General features: G+C 47.1%; 1 protein-coding gene across 2 annotated transcripts; it reads left to right on the top strand.

The window, feature by feature from the left end:
* The first annotated feature begins 2,671 nt into the window (after positions 1-2,671).
* Positions 2,672-12,835, top strand: Amer2 (APC membrane recruitment protein 2). Of its 2 annotated transcripts, XM_085698597.2 has the most exons (2): positions 2,672-3,449; positions 3,816-12,835. In XM_085698597.2, the coding sequence occupies exons 1-2, from the start codon at positions 2,672-2,674 to the stop codon at positions 4,682-4,684; spliced, it is 1,647 nt and encodes a 548-aa protein (XP_085554723.2). In that variant the 3' UTR covers positions 4,685-12,835. The 2 variants fall into 2 exon arrangements, with proteins under 2 accessions (XP_085554723.2, XP_085554722.2); XM_085698596.2 differs by having other exon boundaries at positions 2,672-12,835.
* Positions 12,836-20,928: the final 8,093 nt, after the last annotated feature.

A 20,928-nucleotide genomic window follows, 5' to 3' on the forward strand; every position in this document is an offset into this window, starting at 1 on the left:
CTGGCCCCACTTTGTGAAGGTGGTGGGCCTAGGGATTGATTTTAGGGCCTGTGCAAACTAGAAAACTCTCCTAGTTATATCCTGGGCCTCTTTTGACTTTTCATGTAGAGACAGGGTCTCATTACATTGTCTGTGCTGGTCTTGACCCCTCTCTACAGCTCAGTCAGGCCTTCAACTTTCAATCCTCCTGCCTCAGACTCCCATGTAGCTGAATTTCCAGGCCTGCACCACCAGGCCTGGCTGTTGCCCATCTCTTGGCTATGAAGAGCAAAGTGCAGTTTCAGGTCTGTAGAAATCTTTGCCTGGATTCCTAGCCCTGGTCCTTTATTCTGCCACTCAGCAGTATGCCTCTAACCCTAACCCCCAGGCCATCCTGCTGTCCCTGCCCTCTGTCCCACCTGTGTGGGGGTTTTCATGAATCCCTTGTCAGCTGCTCTCTCCCACCTGGGATGTCCTCAGTCAGTCTGGAGCTCGCCTTGCCTGTTGGCTGCACCGGTTCTAAGTGCCCAGTTTCCTTCCTCCACAGGTAGGTGACTTGGCACCAAGACGCCTTCCCTGCACTGAAGGCTGCTTTGTCCCTTTCTCTCTAAGTATCTATGTCCCAAAGGAATGGTATCTGTCCAGTGTCCTTGGTCAGTTTTCTCGCTGGGGACTGAAGAATTCTTATGTAGATGAGTTACATTTGGCCTGTCTTGGTAGTCGACAGCCCTCTAGATAAGCAGGCCACCTACTCCAACTCGTAGGCTCAGGGACCTGCGATTTTTCTAGACTGCTTGTTCTTCCCAGTCGTGGTCTGAAGCAGTTTCAGACTGACATAGTTACCTATATAGTAACCCACATATCTAGCCAGCATGGTGTGTGTGTGTGTGTGTGTGTGTGTGTGTGTGTGTAAGAACCGAGACAGACTTCCAATTGTCCTGCAAAAGCTTTCAAAGAAATAACAAATGACTTTCTCTTTATAGTATACCTCATCTTTTGCATGGCAAATAGGGCTCTTTTCCATCTTGTCACGTGGGCAGTTAGAATATCAGGAACTGGGTCAGTGAAATAACTCAGTAGGTAAGGTCCTTTCCACCAAGCCAGACAAGCTGATTGTTGGGACCCACCTGGTAGAAGATAAAAACTCCTATAAGTTGTCCTTCACTGCGGCCCATGTGTGCCCAAACACACTGTAAAAGAAGTAAGTATTTTGGAAAGAAAAATCGTCTTTTAAAAAGCGATAGTGAGAAAAGGCTGTCTCACATCCCTGTTCAGGGAGAGTTCTGTTACCAAGTGGAGAGCGCTGGCGGGGTTAGAACTCAGAGCAGACAGCTCCATTGAACCCAATCTCAGTTTCAAGCATTTTTATCAAAATGAGGAAGGGCAATGTACTGCTCTGAACTCCACAGCCTAAACATGAACCATGGAAGCTGCCATGGCCAACAATGGAACCTGCTTAATATAAATAACCTGTAGAAAATAAGTACAAGAGAAGTAGGAAAGACTGGCGTTTGTATACATATGTAAATAGCATATATAATCAAATAACATTTAAGAATGTTATTAAACATTATAAAAATTTTTCCAAATCCCTCCCTATTTTGCTAATAAGCCCTTGATTAAGAAAAGTTACAATATTTTTCGTCATCTTCAAAGTCAGAACACAGGAAAGTTCCTCAGACAGGGTTGTTCTCTGCAATGGAGTTTTCTTTGACTCTAGACTTCTGACGCCTGTCTGGTTTTTTTCTTGCCCCTTTGGGGAGGATGGCAAGTGGGTCCTGGGGTGTTCGTAGCCGGGCGAGGGTGGGTACAGCAGGGACAGACATACTTACCATACCCCTGAATGGAAGAGGAAGGTCGAAGCCAGGCCTCTAAGGCCCACTTGGAGGAGGACCAGAGCTTCCCAAGCTCGGCTCTCAGTCTGTTTATTCTATTGTGACCAATTGTAGGCTGGACAGTGACTACTGTGACTTAAGCCCTATGTCACTGGAGTGTGGGATGAAAGCAAGCTTCGTGATTTCCCAAAGACCAGGGACCGTTACTACATTTTCGTTACTGAGAGGTGATAATTGCCATTTGACGGATGGCTGTGGCTTCTGTAACAGGAATCAGATCCACACCATCCGGATGCAGCATCAACCCGAAGAACACACTTAGCACAAGACCCGAGACAGGCGTGGACAGATTGGCATGGTTCTTTCTGGGCTTAAAGATCACACTTTGAAACCTATGTGAAGGACCTGAGAGACACAGGAGGCTGCATGAATTCCCAGATAGATGATAAAGGAAACGGCCTTGTTCTTTTGGGGCGTGGGCGAGCATGTGTTGATGTCTGAAACTGGGCTCCCAGAAAAAGCTAGGCTAGAGCAGGAACCTGAGGTGGGTGAGAGTCGAGGCACTGGGGGATCCGAAGCCCCATAACTGCAAATTTCATTTTGTTTTTCCTTTCAGCTCGAGTCTGTAACGAGGGCTCTTGCTACAAAAAAACCTATGTGGAGCCCAGGGTATTATATAAGCCCTCGGCAGGAGGGGAGATAGTCGGGTCTGTGCGCTTCAACCGCTGCAGTCGCAGCCACCACGGCGCAGCAGCAGCAGCAGCAGCGAGAGCCGCTCAGGTTGATTTAGAACGCGGGTGACAGTGGCCTGGCGCGAGCCTACGGCTGACGACAGCCACTGATCCCGCGCGGTTTCCATGGAGACGGGCAGGAGCCGCGGCGGCGGCGGCGGCGGCGCGGCTGTCAGCGAGCGCGGCGGCGGCGGCGGCGCGCGCGCGGGGGTCTGCAGGAGGCAGGAGCAGGCCGGGGCCCTCGCCGCAGACATGGACTCGCATTGTGAGTGCGCCGCGGAGACGCCCGCCGCAGAGCCGCCGTCGGGGAAGATCAATAAGGCTGCGTTCAAGTTATTCAAGAAGAGGAAATCGGGGGGCACCATGCCCAGCATTTTTGGGGTCAAAAACAAAGGGGATGGGAAGAGCGCGGGGCCGGCGGGGATGGTGAGAAGCAGGACCCACGACGGACTAGCGGAGGTACTGGTGCTGGAGGGCAGCAAGAAGGAGGAGCCGCCCGGCGGGGGCGATCACGGTGGGGCCCGGCCAAACCCCGGACCCCCCAAAGCCACCGGGCCTGGTCTGGGCTCCCTGGCCAGCAGCTCGGTGGCCAAGTCCCACAGCTTCTTCTCCCTGCTGAAAAAGAACGGGCGATCGGAGACCGGCAAGGGGGACCCTGCCGAGGCGAGCAAGGCTGGCGGCAAACAAAAGAGGGGGCTGAAAGGGATCTTCAGCAGCATGCGCTGGCACCGGAGGGACAAGCGCGGCAAGGAGGAGGAGGAGAAGGCGGCGCGCGCGGCGGGCCCGGGCAGCCTAGTCCTGCCCGGCTCGCTCACCGCCAGCCTGGAGTGCGTCAAGGAGGAGCCGCCCCGAGCCGCGCGCCGCCCGGACAGCCCGGGCCAGGACGCCCCGCTACACGCAGCAGGTGAGCCCGAAGGGGGAGAGCAGGCGCCCGCGTCCGCCGAGCGCGCCCCGGCGCGGACCTGCCTCGAGGCCGCGAGCCCCGACCAGAGCGCCCGGGGAGAGGACGCCGAGGGGCATTGGCGCGCTGAGAAGCCCGGGGCAGCCCTCGAGTCGGGAGCTGGTGAGGTCCAGGCGGCCGAGGATGCGTCCAGGACAGGTGACGTTCCGATAAAGACAGTCCCCCTTGTCGACTCCGAAGGTGGCAGCGGCCGGGCGTCTGCCGTCCCTGACCCTTCCTCTGTTGATCCACCCTCAGACCCGTCGGCAGATCGTATTTGTTTGATGTTTTCTGACGTGACTTCACTGAAAAGCTTTGACTCTCTTACAGGCTGTGGAGATATTATTGCAGACCCAGAAGAAGAGGCAGGCCCCAGCTGTGACAAGCATGCCCCCGGGCCAGGCAAACCAGTGCTCTCTAAAAAGAACCCCAGCGAGGTGGCCTACCAAGGAGGAGGGGAGGAGATGGCCAGCCCGGATGAGGTGGACGACACCTATCTCCCGGAATTCTGGGACATGTTGTCCCAGACCGAGGACCAAGGACAAGGGCCCCAAGAGGGCGCAGCGAAGGCGGCCACTGCTTCAGACACCAAGCTGGCCCCTGAGACCTCCAATGATGCCCGGTGTGGGGAAGCAGCCAAGGACGTGTCCTCTGTCAAGCGCAGGAGGCTCCACAGGATCCCCATTGATCCTCAGCAGAAGGAAGAGCCCAAGCATCCCGAGAAGGAGCATCAAGAAGGCGTCCCTAATAGCGATGAGGGCTACTGGGACTCCACCACTCCTGGTCCAGAAGAAGACAGCGCCAGCAGCAGTAAGAAGGCTGTCATTCCCAGGGATAGCGACAGTGGCGATGCCCTCTATGATCTCTACACTGAACCCGAAGGAAGTCCAGCTGCCGTTCCTGCCACGGAGGACCCACCCTGCTTGTCCCGGCTAAAGCCGGTGTCTCCAGGGACCATCACCTGTCCACTGAGAACACCAGGCAGCTTGCTGAAGGACTCTAAAATCCCTATTAGCATCAAACATCTCTCCAACCTTCCATCCAGCCATCCTGTGGTGCACCAGCAACCAGCCAGGAGTGAGATGCCCAGAACAAAAATCCCTGTTTCCAAAGTGCTGGTCCGCAGGGTCAGCAACCGGGGTTTGGCTGGGACCACCATCAGGGCAGCAGCATGCCATGACAGTGCCAAAAAGTTGTGAGGTCTCCAAGGCCAAGGAGGATGGATGGGCCATGTGTTAAAGAATACAGCTCTCCCTTGGAAACCACTGAAGGAAGCTCGCTTTGCCCAAAGCAAACAATTTAGGACCCACCCTTCTCCACGTGGCCTAGCAGTCTTTGTTGGAGACAGGGGTAGGACACCCTGGGAAGGGAATGTTACACCTGGAGTTCAGATAAGTTCTTGAGGATTCTTTTCTAGCACTTTCCTTTCTCTTTTAAACTTAAAAAAAAATCTGTTTTTTTCCCTTCTTTTCTTTTTAACTGGTGGATTACTCAGAAGTAGCCTTCCCTTGCTTTTGCAGAAAATAAGATTTAACCAAATCTAGAGAAAATATCACACCAGGATATCAGGCTGTTCTAGAGTCAGGAAGGCCTTGAGGAATCACTTAACAACAGGATTCTTGCCTCTCTTTCCAGGAAAAAGGGGGGAAAAACCCACACCCCTTTGCTTATCACTGTGTGGGAAACACCTGCAAAGCTCCAAGATCCATGTAGTTATGTGATGGGAAGAGGGGAAGGCTGGCTGGCAGAGAGCCTCACAACATCCAGTGGCCAGATATACAAATAGGTAAAGATCTGTCTCTACGAAAGCAGAAAGATTTTAGTTTGGCTGGTTCAGATCACTTGTCTAAGGAGAAATAAATGGCTAATGATTTGTTTATGTGGTTTTTTGTTTGTTTGTTTGTTTGTTTTTGATTTTTGGATTTACTCCTTCCTCTTGGTGCAAAAATGAGGACCAGGGAATGATTTCACTAAATGCTAATTACCCAGTATTTTGTCATGTGTGAACTTCAACCTTCTTACATGTAGGTAATGCATATTTTAACAGTTTGCCTCACGGTTAACATTTTACAGCTCATCAATGACATAGAATTTAGAGTCTGGTCTTATAGCTGGGATATGATGACAAACCATTGTGATTTTTTATGCATTGTAGCTTGGGGCAGGGATGCTTCCGATTTAGGAGAGTTCTTTGCATATATAGATATTCTATATATATATATATATACATATATATACACATGTATGTATGTATGTATGTATGTATATTACTGATGTCCTTGAACAATGCATTGCCTGGCCTTGGTTAACAGGCCATTTCTCAGCCCAAACCAGAGATTTTACCTTACTTATAAAATGTTGAATCCAACCATTTCCCCAAGGTTAGGAAGTGCAAAATGAACATATGAAGAAGTAATAGAAAATACAAGTTTGAAACTATTCATTTGGCTTCTGCTGTATAAACCTGTGCCTGAGACAGCTGTGTGCTTCATGTGACACTGCCGGGCCTAGGTAATTCTACCAAATTATTTCTGAGAAGTGGTTTGATTCAATACGTGCTTTCTAATATTTAGGCTGAAACTCCAATGCCTTGGCAGTTTGAACAATAAGGTGAAGGGGTTCCTCGAATGCTCTTAGTATCTGCCGATTAAACGGCTGTCCTCTGGAGATGCATTTAACTCAAAGGCTGGAGCTTCTCCCAGAGGTGCTACGGCCCATCAGGAAGATGGCACATATCCCAGTGACCCTGCATGTGTGTGAGAGAGATGAGCACAGTATAACTCGAGTTTCAGAGCGACGACTAAGAAAAGGTCTGCTATTTTGTGTTTTAAGATTTTTAGTTCTATTTTGTAAAAGAAGAAAAGAAGCTAAATATATGAAGACCTATTTTAATAGTATGAAGGAAGCAAAAGTAAGTGGCCGTCAAGGAAGACTTGATAAGGCGGAAAGGAACCTATTCCCATTTTCAGTTTGTGGCGACTCCCTTAGAAGAGGGGGCAGAGGTCTGCTGCATCCCTGAGTTAGATTACTGACGTTCACTGTGTTGTCTCAGGCCCTTGATGCTGTCGTCAAGCAATGCGTTAAGTTTTCATTTCCCTGTGTCTAGAAATGAGACCCTCCACGGACGTATCACTCTCAGCGTTGGCCTCATTCTCAGAAACCCTACAAGCATCTCAGACATGCTCAGGAATCCATCTGGATAAAAACTACCACACAGAAGACGTCTCAGAATAGTTGGAATTTGGCAATATTTTGAAAGTCGCCTTGCCCTTGAGGGAAAAAAAAACTTGAAATTTGATTAGTATTGATAGAAATGTATAACCTCCAAAATGTTTGTTTCCCTCTAGAATCAGAGAGGATATAAATTATACTTCAAGCAGGAAAACAAAGGAACTTTCTCCTTGTGCTTCTCCCTACAAAGATTAGGCTCACCTTTGCACGACTCCATGGCTGGGTTTGGTTTGCGCTTGTTCAGCTGTGTAGGAAAGGTAGCGTGTGAAGAATGGGCTCAGCCTTGTCAGAGGAATGGCAGGTGGTTGCTGAAGCCCCGGAAGCCACTCCTTCAAGTGTTCCCAGCTTGGAGGTTTATCTGCAATCACCCTCTATGCCATCCTCGCTTTAGAAGTGAAGGAAAAGTTTAGCAATATTTACCTTAATTTCCCCTGGCAATTGACCAGTTACAAAAGGCTTTATTTATAAAATTCTTTTCTCCAGACTTCTGCCCCTGATTTTTCCCCTTTATCCTGCACGTTTAAGACCAGCACCCTGCTAGTTCAGTAAAGGACTTAACAGTGAACTAATGTCCTTAGTTCTTAGCAGTTAGCACAGTGGTCAGCTTTCTCCAAATGCAGAGTAGGGGTCAGAGTTGCTTTCTTGGGCCAAGGGTTACTTTGTCTTATCTGTGTTTGAAAGAAGTTTCTAGATTTACATGCGACTGTTTGTAAATGTGTTATCTAATAGTCTTCTGAGAATTTGACAGACTTCTTTGCTGACTTTTTTAGAGAAAGGCCAGACATGAGTACATGGGGATTTCTTGGTATGTACAGTTCTAAGGTCCATTGGGTTGGCACTCTTTGGCTAAAGAACTGCCCCAAATCAGCCAAATCAGTTGTGGGGCAGGATTTGTCAGTTTAATGGCTCTGCACAAATATTTTTAATATCTACAACACACACACACGTGCACGCGCGCGCGAGCGCACACACGCACGCGCGCGCGAGCGCGCGCACACACACACACACACACGCTACTTAAAGCCAATTTAGGCCTGCCATGGCTCTGCTGGCAGTGGAGGCTCTTATTCTCTTCCATCACGGAGTGGGAGACATTTTATTTACCACAGCATTTCCGATAATCACTAGAGGAAAGAAATTTTTATGACTTCATGTACTAATAATGCAAGGCAGATCATCAGGACTCCCTTGAGATGCATTTTGCCCAAAACTTACCTGCCTACTGCCATGCAATTACACCTTCAGTGTTTCATCCGTGCAGACAACGTCTTGCCCAGCTTAGAGGGCTTGCTCTCCTGTCTCAGTGTCTCAGTTGTTCTTCACTCACTGAAATTAGTATACAAAGAGCCCCTTGATGACCCAATTGTCGACGTCAAAAGCTCTATCAGGTGTTAAGATTGCTTTGGCCAAACTTTCTAAGAGTTTCCCTCTTCCCCTTTCTGATCTCTCTGGAGAGGTCTTTATTGAGAGCGTTACCTAAAAAGTTTGACTCAAGTGGCTTTATTTCTCCTGTTTTCATCACAGTTATCTGCTGCCCTGGGGTAGTGACAATATCACACTCCCCATGTTGTTGGCCTTCTGGACCATGTTAGCATGTTTGGGATCGTGAGACTATGACATGTTGTTTGCTTTCTGGACCATGTTAGCATGTTTGGGATCGTGAGACTATAACATGTTGGCCTTCTGGACCATGTTAGCATGTTTGGGATCGTGAGACTATGACATGTTGTTTGCTTTCTGGACCATGTTAGCATGTTTGGGATCGTGAGACCATAACATGTTGGCCTTCTGGACCATGTTAGCATGTTTTGCTCCCTGCTTTTTCAGTCGTTGTCAATGTCTTCCTTTCACTGGGATCATGAGGACTTGGCTCTCTGTGCTTGGCCTCTACTGAGACATAAAGAGTCATCTACACTCTGCTTCCCTCATGAGTGTTAAAAAAAAATTGACACAAGAGTTTTCCGATTGCCTCTCCTTGTCACCATGAAGGTCTGTGAGAAGGTTCTGCATAAGAGAATCCAAGCACATCAGCTAACCTTGGTCCTACCCTTGCTGGGCCCACTAAGAAAGGACTCAATTATCTGTGTAAATTCAACCTTAGACATTTTGATTCGCAATACAAAAACATGGATGAAACAGCGAGAGACAAAGTCTTAGCAGAGTGTCCCTTAGATGCTGTGTGGCAGAAGGGATCTGCTCAGGAGCACCTCGGGGTGCTTAGCGTGTCCTCAGAGTGGTGGTTGATTGTGTCACTTGGGGCTCTGCTCTCAGGACTTTCAGTGGCTGTCAGTTCTAGAGCGCTTCTCTGGTCCTTGCACTCTGGTGATGGTTCAAGAGAAACGGTTTGTTGCAACAAAAGCCACTTAGAAAAGAAGCGACTGCTCCGCCTGCAGACAGATGAAGCCTTAGAAAGGTGGCTTGGAATTGAATTAGGGAGAGGAGTTCTTTCTTGAACGGAAACAGGGAAGGTTAAAGCGTCGCAAAGCCTCCAGCTGACAGACAGCAGCTTTTATGATATCGACTTGAATACGATCCAAAGCATAGTCACCGTATCTAACACTTAATTTGAAAAATCCAGTCCAGTCGGGGGCTTACATGTGGCTGTGCTGTTATCGGATTTTCGTCCATATTCTTTAAAACACTTCCATTTGACCCATCTCATCTCTGCATGTTTTGCGTTTGTACTTATTGCTTATAGTTTGTATGTTGGAGCAGAAGGGTGGTAAATCAAGTCCCACGAAAGCGTCTAGTGGCCCAGCCCTTGCCTCTGTGTGCCAGTGCTCCTGGGAGCACTACTGAGAAACTCCACTTTCTTAACAGCCATATGAAGTAACATTGTCTCCCTGATGGGACTTTGATTCAGACATTCTGACCCTTTCGTTGCAGGCTCGCTCTCTCTCTCTCTCTCTCTCTCTCTCTCCCCCTCTCCCTCTCCCTCTCTCCCCCTCTCTTCCCCTCTTTCCCTAGTCTCTGAGACAGGGCTGTAACTGTTTAGTGTCCTATGTAGTAACACAGGAGCTAAGAGCTGCTGAAGTCACTGACCTCACTTCACTTCTAACAGGAAAAGCTAGCTCACATCCAAGCTCATGAAATTAGCTTTGTGTCTAAGACATTGGTGCTCGGGTCACATATAGGGGAGCCTGTAGCCCCCTGTTCCTCTGTGCTCCAAAACAAACAACTGGCTTCCTTCTCTTTGGAGCACCCTCTCCTTCCAGGGATTAACATGGAAAACACAGACACAAGTCTCTTCTGTTGTCATGGCAACACTTCTTCCCCCGATAAGATTTTGGCCATTCCAGGCACGCTTTGCTTGCTTTCCTACCTTAAGCCTAAAGTAGCTTTGCCTTGAGTAATCTGTGTTACTTTCATTGTAGTAAGAACATTCAGTGTGAAGCCTGCCTTCTTCAGTTTTTATGTGTACAATACAGTACACGTGACTACAGGCCCACCACTTAGAGCAGGCCTCTAGAGCTTCCACACGCAGGAGTAAGGAACATTTTATCGCTCACTGGCCAGCCATGCCCCCTCCTCCAACCCTGACAACCAGTATTCTGCTCTCTGATTCTGGGAGTTGGACTGCTTTCAGTACCTCAGAGCAGTGGAATCTGGTAGATTTTATGCTTGTGTGACTCACTGTTTTGCTGAGTGCAATGCCTCCCAGACATCATGCCCACCTTGTCATATGTTCAGGGCTTCTCCCTTTCTGGATGCTGATTCCATTGTGCTGCATGGATACTGTATTTTATTCTTCCAGTCACCTGTCAACAGACATGATACTTTGTCTTGGCGACTGTGGATAATGTCCCACTATACATGAGAAAGGAGATAGCTTTTCAAGATCCTCACCTCAAGCCTTTCAGATAAATACCCCAAAGTGGAATTGCTGGACCACACAGTAATTTTAATTTTAAGCCTCTGTGAACCTTTCACCATGGTGTGTTTCCCACGGCAGGTGCAGCATTTTACTCCCCTAACATCAGCACACAAGGGTCCAGCTTCCCCACCATCAACTGCCTGTCTGTGGTCTTCTTAAATGGGCAGCGGCTGAATGACCCTTTGCCCCGGTTCAAATCTGTATTTGGATTGATGTATTGAGATGCAAGTATCTGCCATCTCAAGCCATCTATTCTGTTTCCCCAGTGGCCCTGGAATCTTGATCTACCTTTCCAGACTGATTAATTCGCTCAACTGTACTTACTGAGCACATCCGATCATTTTGTGGTTAGTTCTACGATCGTTCATAGGCTGGGCTTCCTATAGTGTTAGAAAAGAAACTTTCTACTTTGTTTTACATCCTTATCTGGATAGCTCACAAGGACCATGTAAGACTTCTTGTTTGGGCTCCATTTTCCAGGGAAGAAAACTGATTCTCGAGGAGGTTGATGATCATGGAGGCCTGAGTCACACATGGAGTGACAAGTAGCGTTTGAACCTGACCCCACAGTTCAGGCTTTAATTAGAGATCTTTGTTCGGCCATCACACCCCTTTTGAATTACTTATTTTAAGTTAGAAACTGATTGATGTTCTCAACTATAAGATTCAAACTCCATTTTTATGATAGTGGATGTCATTTAAATGATTCTTTCATGTAAAACTGGACTTGGTTTTTAAATAGCCATCGATGGCCTTCATAAAAATCTGTGTTAGTGTCCAAAAGATTGATTCAAGGACGAGCAAACTTTTTCCTATCTACGTCAGTTAAAATTGGGGGCCATAGCCCCCAGTTATTTAGATTGTACTTATGGACTGTATAATCTTATCTCTGTTTGGCCAAGAATGTAGGCAGAAAAGCAATTTCAGTGGGGAATCCATTAAGCCTTGTTTCCTTTCTCTCTGATCCCAGGGGGATGCCTTTCTCAGTGTTTAGGGAAAATCACTTTGAAATTGCATCAATATCTCAACTAAAAAGATTATTTTACTCATATATATGCTACCTTCCTTTGGTCAACTTTTCCCAACTTAGTGTAACGGGTCACAGTGGGAGAATCAATGCTGGTCCTTCTTACCCTGTTGAATTGTAAGCTAGGTGAAGTCAGGAGTTGTATGTAATAATTAACTTTCTGCTGGATATGAGAACACACATTTCTAATGCAGTTGTGGTGCCTGAGTCTTGGAGATGCATCCAACCTTCTCAGAGATCTTCATATCTGGATCATTTAATGAACTAAAGTAGAAATACTAGAACATATGTGGCCCCATAGCACAGGGGCACGAAGGGCAAACACAGCATCGTCACTGTGCACAGCGTGTAGAACGCTGGTATCCGTGACACGGCCTCGGAAGCCAGGTGGAATTAATGAGAGCTCTTAACTGCCTAATAAAGAACTGCTGAACATTTTCACTGTTTCCAGAATAAATTTAGCGGAGCTGATCTGATGGATGCTAGTGGTGGATTTCGGCAGAATGTCAGAAAGAATGGCTCTGACGTTGAAGCCCTCTGGTTGTCATTTGTCATCAACGGCCTAGCATGCCCCTGATGAACTTCAGATTGTCTGATCCCCAGGCAGCATCTCAGTGTGATGTAAGAAAGTGCAGGCTGTAGGGCAGCGGTGACTAAGGAAATCCAAGCAGAAACTCCCGGCAGGACAGCCTTCCTGATGGAAGGGCCTTCCTGGCGGGAGAGCCTCTGAGGACGGGGCTTGGCTGCATCGCTCTTGTGCACATGAGGAAAATTGCTAGGAATTGGCAGGCTTATATATATTATTTTTATAATAGAATGTTAATCCTCTGAAAAACATCAAAAAGTTAGTCTCCTAGAAAGAACGCTATGCTTTCCAAACCTACTTCAAAGAAGGGTTCTAAACACCGATAGGGTCCTTTATCCTTCGCCACTCCAATGGTCTAATGGGATAGATGAATCAATGTTTATATTTTTAAACTTGTAAATATTTTTATTTTGAATATTTTGTATATTTGTTGATATACTTCCATTTTGTGCATATGTACTATTGTGCATGTTGCTGGTTTTGATAGCTACTCTTTTAACAAATGTAAACAGGTTGGACTAATGCACTCTCTGCTTCCATTCACCTTACACTGAAAATACAACGTTGTCACGTTAACTGTTGTGTTTAAATCCCGTCAATAAATTCTGTTGCTCCTTTGCAGTTAAAGCAAATTCTGTTGGCTGTTATTTTTCCAGGACCATTTTTTTTCTTTCCCCTAGACTTTTGAATTTTTAGGATGTGTGTTAGTGACACTGAGGAATCGTGTGTACGTTTACGTGAGGGCACGGGAGTGATCACACATGTGTAATCTGTGCATGTGTGTGCACATCTATAATGTACCTCTGTGTGTGTCATATGCCTGTGATATGTATGGTGATGTGTGATTTGCAGTGAAATGTATGGTGTGTGTGTGTCTGTGTGTGTATAATGTATGATTTGTATGTGCAACTGAAGTGTGAAGACCAATAGCAGACCCACGTACGTTTCTTCCCACACTTTGTAAACAACTGAAGAGTGTTTGCTTTAGGCAGCTGCCTTTTGAAAGTGTGCTTGTTATCTGGCCCTGGCTCCCGAGCCCTTTGCTGGGGAACTCTCCCTGCCTATAATCCCCTGTGAGACCAGCTAATCTGTGTGACTCTTAGGTAACAGTCAAATTAAGGTCACAGGTGTCTTTCCAGAGCTGTTTTCTGTGTACGTCGTGTTTGGTGGCAGATTTCCAGTTCCCGTGTATTACACATTCAAATTCACAGAAGCTGAGTGAAGAAAAGTGAAGTTGTAGTGTTTCGTGTTTGGAAAATAAAAATGGAAGGCCATGAATGCTGTTTTGAAGTACATCTCCTTTAAAACAGGCTTGTTTGGACCAGGGAGTCTGACAATTTTCTTAAACGACAAGAAAAGTTTATGCTTATCTGCAGAACATGAGGCAGAAGTAATCTGAAAGGCGAATCTGATTGTTCGCAGTGCAGATACCACGGAAGAGCAATAATAGTGGACTGCAGGTTTACGAGCATCCCAGGCCTTCCTTCGGCCCCTCCCTTTCCTCTCAGCCCATTGTCTTCCTTCTCAGCTTTTTTTCTAATTTGGAAGGCACGTCCCTTCAATAAGGTGGCGAGGAATCTAAAGCTAAGGTTAGACTTTCAAGTGCTGAAACCAGCAGCGAGGTTGGTGATACAAATCTCTCCATCCGGAGTCTGTTGTTGTGACGAGATGTCTGGAGCTGGGCAGTTTATAGAGAAGTTCACTTAGCTCGCATGTCTAGGGGTCTATGAGCATGGCCAACATCTACTCTGTGAGAGATTCCTGGTGAGCAGCCTCCCAGGACAGTAGTGTGAGAGCTTCCTAGTGAGCAGCCTCCCATGACTGTAGTGTGAGAGCTTCCTGGTGAGCAGCCTCCCAGGACAGTAGTGTGAGAGCTTCCTGGTGAGCAGCCTCCCAGGACAGTAGTGTCAGAGCTTCCTGGTGAGCAGCCTCCCAGGACAATAGTGTCAGAGCTTCCTGGTGAGCAGCCTCCCAGGACTGTAGTGTGTGCAGGAGTGTGGCTCAGTGTAGCAGTCTTTCTTGGACTGCCAACCAACTCCCAAACTAAGACCTGGATATTTATTACATTTATGAATGCTCAGCCTCATCTTCTGCTTGTCCCACTAGCGCTTATAACTTAATTTAACCCGGTTCTCTTCATCTACATTTTGCCTCGGGTCTTTTTACCTTCCTTTCACTCTGCATGTCCTACTTCTCCTGCATCTTCAGTGTCTGACTGACTGGCCCTTGGTGTCTCCCTCTCTCTCCCCTTCCCCCATTCTCTCCTCTTCTCTCTGGAGTCTAGAGTCCTCCTCCTTCTTATTCTCCCTGCCTGCCAGCCCTATCTATTCTCCTGCCTAGCTATTGGATGCTCGGTTTTTTTTAATTAGACCAATCAGACGCCTTAGCAGACAAGGTGAAGTATCAACACATCTTTACATAATTAAACAATGCAGCGTAAACAAACGCAACACACCTTATCATCGTTTAAGTACTATTTCACGACAGTTTGGAGCAGGCAGGAGACAGATTCAGGCTGGGCCCATTAACTCACATCTGTCACCCCAGCACTCAGGGTACCGAGGCAGGAGGATCACCAGGGTTCTAGGCCAGCCTGGCAGACCAGCTAGAAAAAGAATGACAGCGTAAACTCATAGGCATATGAGAAATGCCAGGGAGGGACTTGCAAGATGGCTCAGTGGTTAGAAGCTCTTGATGCTGTTTCAGAGGACCTGGATTCAGATTCCAGCTTCCACACCAGGCAGGGCACAACTGCCTGTAACTCGAGCTCTGGGGGAACCAATATCCTCTTCAGAACCCACATGCATGTGCAGCAATGCATACATTCAAGCACGTGCAGTAATGCATACATTCAAGCACACGCACACAAACAGAAAGTGAATAAAAGTTTCAGGGTCAATCTATTTATAACAACAGAAAATAATAAAACAAAAACAGATACTTTAGTCAAAATGACAAAAACTAGTTCTTTCGTAAAACACCTAACAATGCTGATCAAGAAAAGAGCAGCTGGAGACGTCTCACGGTTAAGAGCACAGACATCTGAAGAACCTGAATTCGGTTCCCAGCACTCACATGGCAGCTCACTGCCATCTGTAACTCAGTTCCAGAGAATCTGACACCGGCTTCTGGCTCTGAAGGCACAGGCAGGCTCATGGAACCCAGATATACATGCAGGCAAAATGCCCATAAAATAAAAATAAATCGATCTTTGAAAATAAATTTTGCTACAAATTATTTTTAATTAAAAAAAGTCATATAATATATTCTGATCACTCTTTGCCCTTCCCAACTCCTCCCAGATCCTCAACACCCTTTCTCTCTCCTCCTCTCTCTTTAGAAAACAAGTAGGCAAACAAAAATAAATAAATAAATAAATAAATAAAAAGCAGAAAAACATAAAAAGGGACAAAGAAACACACAACACAAAACAAAATCCGTAAAAAAAAAATACCCATAAGAATCTGAAACCATAATATACAAACAGAGGCCAGTAAAACAAAACAAAACAAAATGACCAAACAAATCACATAAGAAAAAAACTCTACAAAACAACCGTTGAGGGTTTTTTGTGCTTTCCATTTCCTGCAGGGCATGGGACCCACTCTTAGTGTGGCTAATATATCCAGTGAGATGCCATTGGAGAAAACCAGTTTTCCATTTGCAAATGGCTATCAATTAGAGACAGCTTAGGTTAGGGGTGGGGCCATGTGTCCCCTTCACTCTCGGCTCTGAGACTCTGAGACCCCATCTGGTGCAGACCCTTGCAGGCTCTATGCAAGCTGCCACAGTCTCTGTGAGCTCATGTGTGGCTCAGTTTTGGAAAAAAACATTTTTTTAAAGAAAGAAAAAGGAAAGATAGAGAATTCAGAATGAGATGGCTGTGGGGAGATAAAGAATAATGGAGGTGGGCCATAGTGATGCAAGTGGATTTTAAAATAAGATTAGATAAAAAAATTCTAAATGCATGCACTTGTACACATGCATATACAAAGCCTGACATGGTGGTACATGTCCATCATCCATCCCAGTGCTGCTATGGTGAAACGGGAGGTGGAGGCTGGGGATGCCTGGAGGCCAGAGGGCCATGTCACCCTGTGACACAAACCAGTAAACAACAAGAGCCTCCCAGTGGAAAGGAAGGGCTGACACCCAAAGCGCACGTGTACCCACACACCTGAACGTGAATGTATGTATGATCGTCTGTGCACGTGCACGCACACACAAACAAGAAGATTTAAAAAGAAAAGAAAAAAAAGGAACTGAATTGTCTGTAAAGCTAACACTGTATCATAACCAGGTTGGGCTAACTCCAGAAATGGAAAGATGGCATTCCATTTTAAAACCCTATTAGAATTCACCTTAAAGAGCTCCACCGGCTGCCTTGTTCTTCTTGTGTTCTGACAGGCACGCCCTCTCAGGACAGTGAGTGGCTTTAAACGGTAAAAGCTTTGCCTCATAGCATTTTTAAGCAGCAGTTGCTTCAATTTCACCTAAGTCTAAAAGGCCATACCATTGTTTAGTGCAAGGAAAGGAAAAATACTGTAACTACAATGGTAAGATACCATTGATTGAAAGAGTCACACAGTTTTGAAGACAGAATTGTGAAGTATATGACTTAGAAGAGTGCATTTCTTCAAAACTGTGTGTGTTTGTGTGTGTGTGTGTGTGTGCACGTGTGTGCATGTGTGGAAGCACATGTATGTGAAAGTGTACATGGCACCTAGAGGACAATGGAGGGGGTCATTCCTCGTGCAGTGTCTACCTTTGTTTGTTTGTTTTGAGATAGGTGTCTCACTGGCCAAGAGATTGCCAAGCAGGTCAGACTGACCAGCCAGCGAGCCTCAGAGATCTGCCCGTTTCCACCTTCCCAGTGCTGGGATTACCAGTGTGGACCCACCACGCCTAGCCTTTCTTTTCTTTTCTCTCTCTCTTTTTCTCTTCTTTCTAACATGAGGATTAAACTGAGGTCTTCGTGTTTATAAGGCCAGAGAACATGGCTGACTGAGCTATTTCCCTAGCCCCATTTGTTGAAAGTTTAGTGAGGATGCTCTTCTGTATCTGGAAAGTAAGGTTTCTGTGGGAAAAGGTAGCTATTCTTGCATACTAAGCGGTCAGATGTTCGGAACAACGCAAATTTAGCACAAGCCTTCAGGAAAGTTGTGATCTACTTCTCGTCTAGCGCTGCACATCTGTCAGGACACGGCCAGGCAGTAACAGGAAGGCACTTGTGGTTATTTTACACGCAAGCACTTGCAAGCAAACGCTCTGCATGCTGGACACCTGGCCTTCCCAAGTGGGCAGGCGAGCTTATAGCGACCGCCTTGTCACCTTTCTCTGTCAGCTGCTGGCACCTCTGTGTTTCCCAGGATACACCAGTTTCTCCTAGTCCCAAGTCTTGTGCGCCTTCCCAGACAGCGATGTGCTTTTAACAAGCTTCCGGCTCCTGATCTGGCCTGAGGGACTGAATCTCAGAAGCCTGGTGTCACATCTTGCTTTCTCAGCCTCTCAGATATGCCAGAGGCCTGACTTGTTGACAATGTCCACCGTTATGTGCCTTTGTGGGGTCCGAAGGGATTTCTGCTTTTCTATAATGGGTGTACCGTCCTACTGACCAGCAAGTACGAGCCCAATGTTTGGTTCATGAATAAACTGGCCTTCGGATAGTGGGACTTGCCAGTCTGTAGAACTGGCTGTAGAGTATTGTAGAGACGATAAAAGGCCTGAGAGCTCCCTGCTCAAGGGCTGGCACATTTTAATTGCCCATTTGCTTCATATTACCATTACAGCTTTATCTGCCTTTTTGTCTTATGGTTATAAACTGATACTCTCTTGGGGATGTTGGGAGAATAAAGTATTTGTCTGGTCTTTGTTTCTGCTTTCTGAGGGAGAGCCTGCACGCCTTTGGAATGTCTCAGGAGCATATCTCCATGCTTCTGGTGTGCCCTGAAATCATACTGAGTTCATGAGTGGCAATTTAGGATAAAGAGGGTCTGAGAAGCCCCATACCTGCAGCCAGTCAGAGAAATAGTAGTAACACCAGGGTTGAACTTCAGCATTTAAGGACACAGAAAAGCTTAACTTTATCAGAGCCCTAGACAGCAACACCATTTTTATTTTTGTCTTAATATAAATAAGAATAGATGTCATTTTCCCATAGCTTGTATGCCCAACTGCTCTACAGAGATGCTTGTTTCCTGATTATCCTGTAAGGCTGGATCTCCCTGAACCCTTAAAGAATTTTATTCCTACATATTTACAGCTTTTGAAAAAGATTTATTTATTCTTTTTCATGCGTATGTGTGTGTGCCTGATTGAATGTGTGTGCACCATGTGTGTGCACCATGTGTGTGCAAGTGCCTGAGAAGACCAGAAGTGGGTATAAGATTCCCCTGGAATTACAAACAGTGGTGAGCTGCCTGGTGTGGGTGCTGGGGCCCAAAGATGGGTCCATGGGAGACAAAGTGGGGTCCTCCAGGTCAACAAGTACTCTTAGATGTGTCGCCATCTGGTTGATAGACCTGGGAATCCTGCCCTTTCCTGAAGAGAAGTGGGCGGGGAGTGGAGGTGGGAGGAAGGATGGGAGGAGAGGAAGGAGGGGAAATTTGGTCTGGATGTAAAAACAGACAAACAAGGGGGGGTGTAGAGCCATCTCCCCACCACCTATTTACAGCTTTAACTGGAGGTTTCTCAAAGGTGTGCTTCCCGGAACTGACTCTGGAAGCAGTTACACAGCTCTGAGCTGGACAGCTACAGAGATGGGGCTCCAAGGGGCTAGAGAGCTATCTAATCCCATTTCATGTAGTTAGCAAGGGGTTAGCAAGACAGTGAAATAAACATCTCGAACTACCTGCAGGACTGGGAAAGGAGCATCTGATACTTCTGTGGGCTGGGAAAGAAAGGAGCATCTTGGGCTGCCTGCGGGCTGGGAAGGGAGCACCTGGGACTTCCTACAGGGCTGGGAAGGAAACACTTGGGAATGCCTTTAGGGCTGGGAAGGGAAACACAGCTGATCTTGCTGGGAAGGGCAAACAGGGTGATAGAGTGCTTTAAATCCTTCTTCTGCTTCTAGCCAAGACAGGGAGGTGGGGCTGGTGGAGGAGTCTGTATTGGAGACATCTGAGGAGGGGGTCTCTGCAGGTAGCACTGAGCCAGCACTAAGGTGGAGAGGGCTAGACTTGTCGATGGAGCTACGGCGGCCTCACCCAAGTCTCTGACATCTGGGGTTTGGACCACACTCGGCAGCGCTCTGCTGGTGTGTGGCTGGTACTCTGCAACATCTGAGAAATACAGAGCAGAGCACTCCGCTGTGAAAGCTCAGCATCAAAGAGTCCAGCTGAGTTCAAAACTCATTGCCCTCATAAGAACTTCCATGAAGGAGGAAAAAATGATCTGCTTGGTTCTTTAAGCCTAATTTCAACAGCTATAAATGTTTGAAAGGTTTGCAAAGTGGTTTTCCATATTTCATCACCCATTTGTGTGAACCTGTTTTCTGCTTAAACTTTACAGGTAGTCCTGGGGACTTCCCATTTTGTTCTTAATTTGGGGATTTTCTTTGTTTTGAGACAGAGTGTTACTCTATAGTGCAGTCTCAAACTCACCACAATCCTGCCCCAGCCTCCCAAGTGCTAGGGTTAGAGGCGTTACCCACAACGTCTGTCTGGTATTTGTTCTTCCTAAATTACAGGACACAACCTAAAGAATGTGCAACGACACTTGCTAAGTCACATGTCCAGCCACAGGCCACCTCACGACTGATTTTCTAAAAAATAAAAAGTGACCAACTAGGTGACTCGTTACAAGATTGCAGTGGAATTGAAAAGGCCCTGTTGCCGTAGCCCTCAGAAGGCTGTGACAAAGTCCACGTTGGTGACGACAGGGGACACAGACCTACCGCAGTGCCCAGCGCAAGCGCAGTGCACAACTGTGAGTAGAACAGCCGTGACTGCCGCTGGGTGTGCATTTGCTGCACACACTTTCTGCTGTGCTTCAGAGCTCTCGCCTTCTGCCTCCGAGAAGTAAAGCTTCCCGTAGACAGGAGGTGGCATCTTTTACCAATGTCTAATCGCACTGAGAGGCCCCACCGAGCCCACTTGAGAAACTGGTCCAGGGAGACATCCCTCTGTGTCTTCGGCAAGGAGTATTTGGGAGAAGGGACCTAGGCTTGCTGGTGTTGTGGGCTGACAGGGACATAAGTGGGAACTGCTAGCCTGGTCTTGCAGTGGGAGTCGGACGCGGAGGGAAAGCAGTTGAGCAGGCCTGGGAAGGCAAAGAGGGTCTAGGCAGCAAAGTCCGGTGCTTGCATGCTCAACCTTCCTAAAGTCGGCATCATTCTCAGAGTTTCTGCCTGTCTGGGCCAATGACTAACTCCCTTGCTGTAAATGATCTCAGGGCTGGGGAGATGGCTCAGGCTCCAAGAGCACTGGGCGCTCTTTCGGAGGGCCTGGGTTCCTTTCTCAGCACACACAGGGCGGCTCACAACCACTTATAATTCCAGTTCTATGGGATCCCATGCCCTCTTTCGGCCTCCGAAGGCACCAGTCACACACATGGTGCATAGACCTGCATGCAGGCAAAACATACAAACAACACACAATAAAATAAAGCCTTTCTTAAAGAGAAAGAAAGAAAAGGTAATCTCGCATGTTCTTTCCAGTACTTGTATAAACCCTCCTTCCTCGTGCCCTTGGGACATTGGCATTTGAAACTCAGTTCTTGAGCCTTG

This window comes from Myodes glareolus, chromosome 12, assembly GCF_982192425.1.
Source record: "Myodes glareolus chromosome 12, mMyoGla1.1, whole genome shotgun sequence".
Lineage (NCBI taxonomy): Eukaryota > Metazoa > Chordata > Mammalia > Rodentia > Cricetidae > Myodes > Myodes glareolus.